At 39.6% G+C, this 6,000-nt stretch overlaps 1 protein-coding gene across 3 annotated transcripts in view; it reads left to right on the top strand.

Annotated features, from left to right (window-relative positions):
• Positions 1–1,252: 1,252 nt before the first annotated feature.
• The window catches only part of LOC309508491 (uncharacterized protein), a gene marked incomplete at both ends in the record, with an annotated part of 398,710 nt that continues 393,962 nt past the window's right edge, over positions 1,253–6,000 (top strand). The window contains 2 exons of one of the 3 annotated variants that reach the window (XM_082183141.1): positions 1,924–2,027; positions 2,067–2,326. In XM_082183141.1, the coding sequence (XP_082039267.1) occupies positions 2,012–2,027; positions 2,067–2,326 (276 nt within the window). Of the gene's footprint in view, positions 3,480–6,000 lie in introns of those variants that run through there. The other 2 variants (XM_082183142.1, XM_082183140.1) reach the window with 2 other exon arrangements.

Raw genomic sequence — 6,000 nt, 5'->3', positions numbered from 1 at the left:
TCAATAATGTTGGTGGCACTGAAACGAGAGTGCAGAATGTGTCCCATTTTGACTCCATTTAGCTGCTGGAGTTCTACGAGCGTTTCGTGATCTGTGAAGGGACGATTATTTTTGGCTAGGTAATATGCAGTTCTGAACACTGAGTAAGTCTCTTTTAGTAACGACAAGTTCATTGTGTCCACATTTTTTCCCAGCACATCTTTTTTTTTTAAGTTTTCTATATTTTCAGCATGAGCATGTGCTTTTGAGCAATAATGTCTTTTGATTTTGTTCCTTAATGAACATAAAACAGTGTCCCTGTTTTCATTGATAGAACCTTGAATTTGAAATGTAGACCACTCCATGGAAATCTGGACACCTTGTTCTTTAAAGACCCCTGTTGATCCTGCATTACAGCAGACCAGGCATCCTGTAATTAAGAAAGTAAAAATGGAATTAGTTGTATGCCATTAATTTCAGTTGTCATTTGTTTATTTTAGATTTTAGCTGCATTTTTTAAATTTATTACCACAAATGCCATAAACCATGCTTCATTCAAAGACAGCTAGGTCAAGAATTTCATGTTGTTAGCATAAAATGTTTATAAAATCTTTAAAAGAATAAGAAAAACAAACAAACATATGCCTTAAAAAACTCCATGTTATATATGTTATGCTATAGTCATTTTAATATTAATTTAACTTGAACAATAGTCTCTGCTTTTATTTTACAAATTGTGAAAAAAGTAAAAGCTCATATGAATTAAAGTCAGATTGAACAATCACATACCAAGCCTCTTATTCTTGCACCCCAACCAAGGGTTCTTTGATTTAAAAGCTTCCCATTGGCTTTTACTCCAAATGTCCGGCCAATCTTCAGTACATGGTATGCCAGGACCTAAACAAAAACATGATTTCATTGCACACAATTTTAATGTAAAGCCTACCCTATAAGACTGATGTGCTTTATAATTTCATAAATAACAGACTAATGTTAAAGTGATAGTTCACTTAAAAATGAAAATCCTGCCATTATTTCCTCCTTCTCATGTCATTCCAAACCTGTAAGGCTCTCTGTAAGGTTCAAAACACTAATGAATATATTTTGGATTGAATCATCTGAAAGTAATGGACAATACAGTGTACACCTTTTAAAGGTTGTATCAGCGATTTCTAGCCTAAAACATAAAGTGTCAATTTCAGCTGACCTTTCTTCACGATCCGCTCGCTGCCTGCCCTATAAATTGTCTGTGAAAAAAACGCGTCTCTCTGGTCAGCCTAGGGTCCGAGATATGCCAAAAAAACAATCGGCACTACCATCCTTTCCACACGTAAACAAACAGTGTTCCAACCAATCAGCGTCCGGGGTTTAGTGTTGTGGACTTTCGCTCCGCCTCCCTCACATCCCAGCACCAGTAGGAAAGTCCACAACACCAAACCCCTGACGCTGATTGGTTGGAACACTATTTGTTTATGTGTGGAAAGGATGGTAGTGCCGATTGTTTTTTTGGCATATCTCGGACCCTAGGCTGACCAGAGAGACGCGTTTTTTTCACAGACAATTTATAGGGCAGGCAGCGAGCGGATCGTGCAGAAAGGTCAGCTGAAATTGACACTTTATGTTTTAGGCTAGAAATCGCTGATACAACCTTTAATGCAAAATATTTTAAATTGTGTTGTGAAAATCAACAAAAGTCTTGTGGGTTTGGAATAATATTAGTGTGAATAATTAATGATAGGATTTTTATTTTTGGGTGAACTATCCCTTTAACAATTGCAATTATGTGTTTTACAAAAATGACATATTAGTCTCTGAAAGTGAACTAATCCTAATAGTGAACTACTAGTCTTATGCAGGTTATAAATCCAGCCACATTGTGAGATGCCCATCAAATTATGAGCAAACAAAAGACTATAACTGAGTGACACATAATACTAACCTACTTTCTACTCTACTAAATATTAAATCACTATAGTAAGCATTTTCCTATTATGACTTTGGAAAGACCTGAGCTGTCTGTGCTGGTCTGATAATGGCCTGTGCTGGAGGTCTGGGCTGTGCTGGTCTGACTTGGGCCTGTGCTGGAGGTCTGGTCTGTGCTGGTCTGACTTGGGCCTGTGCTGGAGGTCTGGGCTGTGCAGGTCTGATAATGGCCTGTGCTGGAGGTCTGGGCTGTGCTGGTCTGACTTGGGCCTGTGCTGGAGGTCTGGTCTGTGCTGGTCTGACTTGGGCCTGTGCTGGAGGTCTGGTCTGTGCTGGTCTGACTTGGACCTGTGCTGGTCTGATAATGGCCTGTGCTGGAGGTCTGGGCTGTGCTGGTCTGACTTGGGTTTGTGCTGGTTTTTGAGTAGAACTGGCCTACATGGCTTCTCTTACTCTGCACACTAAAAGTAAAAAAGTAATCATTACCTTTGCTGTTGGCTGACAGGTCAAAAGCCAACATTTACCCTTACAAGTGGGACACTATGAAATTTCCTTTAGTTGGCCTACCTTCCAAAATAGTCAGTTAGACTGACTTTCCTTTTCTCTCCTCTTCCAACCATTTTCTAGATGAGATAGAGACAGAGATAGACTTGAATTATGCATCATTAAACTAACATGGGTCGCATAATCTACCCAAGTCTTTACTTTGTCATAAGACATAAGATAACACATCACAAATGTTTGCTTTTTAAAAGGTATTTGCAGTGGGATAACCTCGTAATGTGTCATTACAATTTTTATTTAATTTAAATTTGTTGTTGGATAAACATTAAATGACAGTCAGTAGCAGATGCACAAATCCCAAAGCAGCCTTCTGATTTTATCCCAAATGCTGCATTTATTTAACACATAACGTTAACAGACTGTTTTATGCAAATATTCATCATGATGGCAATTTGAGTATTTTTTGTGTATTTGACTTTCTGTCTGTGGCTTGTTAGCTACTTTAAACATAATTTCTGATCAGTTTCTGATTCATGTATATGCTTCTTTATCAAGTTGAAATGTTTATAACTTCAAAAATCCTGTGCTGCTTGAATAACGTTATATTTCTGCCATATACGAAATCATGATGAGGCAAAGGCATCATAAATCAGCAACGGCATAACAGACTGTAATTACCGGTAGCTGTAATTAAACTAATTTCAAATACGTTTATTACCTGACTGCCTCAACGTGAAACCATCTTCCGTCGTCAATCGATGAACACTGTGCTCGCTCGCTGGCATCCTGCGAATGATGCTCGATAACGGCGTCGTCGGGGGCGGGGAACGACAGAATTCAAACAAAAATGCACCAATTACAACAAACGTTCGCGAGTTAAAAAAAACACTTGGGATACAGTTAAAGGGGACGCTAAAACAGGAGTAGATTAGGGACGTCTTAATCAGCAAAACAAGTGAGTATACGGAGGGTATACGCTAATATTGATCCTCAGAAGTTGTAATACGCAAACAGCCCTGGGGAAAAAGTAAGCATACGGAGTATACGTGCGTATGGCCCCGACTACACCACTGGTCCAAAGTATTATCTCACACGATATTCTGGTGTGGTTTAGTAGCTGCACCGCTGCTGACAAAAAAGCGCTGGACAGAGTTAGGAAATCAGCACAAAATATAATTCACACACAGCTCCCCTCACTCATGGACATATATCACACCAGATGCATGCAGCGGGCAAAAAATATAATTCAGGACTGTTCCCATCCAGGTCACGGCCTCTTCATTTTGTTGCCATCTGGAAGGCGCTACAGATCTTTCCGGGGTCGCACCTCAAGACTTTTGAATAGTTTTTATCCAAATGCTATAAAATACCTGAACTCATGAGCATTTAGACTGCTCTGAAATTTTAATGACTATATTTTAGCTATTTTATCATGTTATCTGTTCTCTTTTCTAATGTATTTATGTATTAATGTAGTTTTGTCATATTATGTGTTACCACCATGGGAAGTGCAATTCAAATTTCGTTGTTATATGCAATGACAATAAAGGCAATAATAATAATAAGTACATGAGTAGGTAAATCGATATCAACGCTGCCCCGTGAGTTTGAACTACAACAGAAGCCTGAACTAGCTTCAACTGCGTAAGACAAAGAAAAGACAAAAAAAGAAAACTTTGAAACATAAATATCCTTAACCCATCCCACCACGCAGGAGAGTACGCAGGAGGTAACATCTCAGTGGATTCTTAGGCAGAGGGTGCTTCCCTTAAACATGTAACATATGTGCACCAGTAAAAGAAAAGGGAGGAATAAAAGGAGAGAATTTTTAAAAAATAATAATAATAGTAATAATAATAATATTCATCATTATTATTTATAAAAAAATAAATAAAAAAAAGGTGTAAATAAAAAAATATATATCTATAAATTTTTTTTATAATAATAATAATAATATTTATTATTATTATTTATTTAAAAAATATTTATAAATAAAAACAATAATAATAATAATAAAAAAAAAAAAAAAAAAAAATAATTAAAAAAAACTTTTAAATTGCTGTTCCTCTGACACAGAGTAAACATTCTAAGCCACCATAGTTATTTTCCAATTGACCTCGTAAACCGGGCTGTCCGTCTGCAAGGTCCATGTTATGTCACTTACTCTTAAAGTTCTGGTAGAAAAGTTCTGCGTCCTCCGCCGAGTCGAAAGTGCGAGTCTGTCCGTTGATAGTGACCCGCAGCCGAGCCGGGTAGACCATACCGAAGCGTATGCCGTCAGTGTAGAGCAGGGATTTCACTTTGTTGAACTTGGCCCGTTTCTTGGCGAGCGTGGCGCTAAAGTCCTCAAAGATCCTGATAGGCTGGCCACGGAACGAGATGTCCCTGTTCTTCTTGGCCCACAAAAGCACGCGCTCTTTATGAATATACTTGTGAAAACGGATGATAAAGGGACGGCAGCCTTCTGATGGTCTCGGGGTCAGGCCACGGTGTGCGCGTTCCAGCTCCAGGTCCTGTTGTGTGTCACCGGTTAACTCTTTGAGCAGCTTGGACATAAACAGTCGAGGGTCACTCCCCTCCGCTCCCTCAGGAATACCGATAATGCGGAGATTCTTGCGTTTGGAGCGGGAAATTAGGTCTTCGACTGCCAATTGTAATGCTTCATTCGCCTGCATCGTGGACTCCAACCTCGTTTTCAGTGAAGATACTTCGTTGTCCAGAGTGGATAGTCCGTCTGAATGGGCAGTGAGAGCAGTTTCCATTTCAGAAATGGTGTTAGCGTGGGCCGCTACCGTGTCAGTTATAGACTGAAGTGAGGCATTGATTGGAGCCAGCGCTGTGTGCAGAGAGTTGGTGAGTTCCCCGGTTACACTTTTACGTAGTTTCTCTAATTCTCCGACTAGCATTTCGAGGGTTAGCTGCCCCGTGCTTCCTGCTGTTGTAGAAGCTGCCCCGCTAACTTCCTTGCTCGGCGTCGGCGAGTTGAAGTGCTGAGTAAGTTGAGGCTGGTTTTTACTGCGACCACCGTGGGATTTGCTCATTTTGTCGTCCAGGAATGAAAGATTAGGCTTTCGGCGGCTTTGGATAGCAAGGAGGCTTCAAAGGATTTGGTGCAATCTAGAGAAAAGTTTTATGTATACGGGAGGCAAACTTCACGCGTTCGTTCACAGCGCCGCCATCTTTCCATCCCCGAAATTCTGAATATATATATAGAATGAAAGTCTGAATATATAAAATGAATGTCTGAATATATGGAATGAAAATCTGATGTTATCAGCGCCATCTTGTGTTATTCATCTACTATTTTTTATACACATTTTGAACAATGAGCGAGTCCACACGAAATTTAGTAGCAGCAATTTTAAATAACGATCATCTAATTAACACCCTGGTGAATGCGTGTACGGGCCAAAATACTGGCAACCGTACTCAACATCGTTCTACTGATGAAGAAATGTATTCGCTATTTCATCGCGGAAGAGCGAATGCGTTGAACTTCACAGCCCAGGAAGTTCCTGCTTATCAGGCAAACATTACAGAAAGAAACATGCCTTCTACCTCACAGGGACAACCCACAGCTATCTACAATCTTCG

Source organism: Leuciscus leuciscus, assembly GCF_965113295.1.
Source record: "Leuciscus leuciscus genome assembly, chromosome: 10".
NCBI classification, from domain to species: Eukaryota; Metazoa; Chordata; class Actinopteri; order Cypriniformes; family Leuciscidae; genus Leuciscus; species Leuciscus leuciscus.
This window is presented reverse-complemented; position numbering and strand designations above follow the sequence as displayed.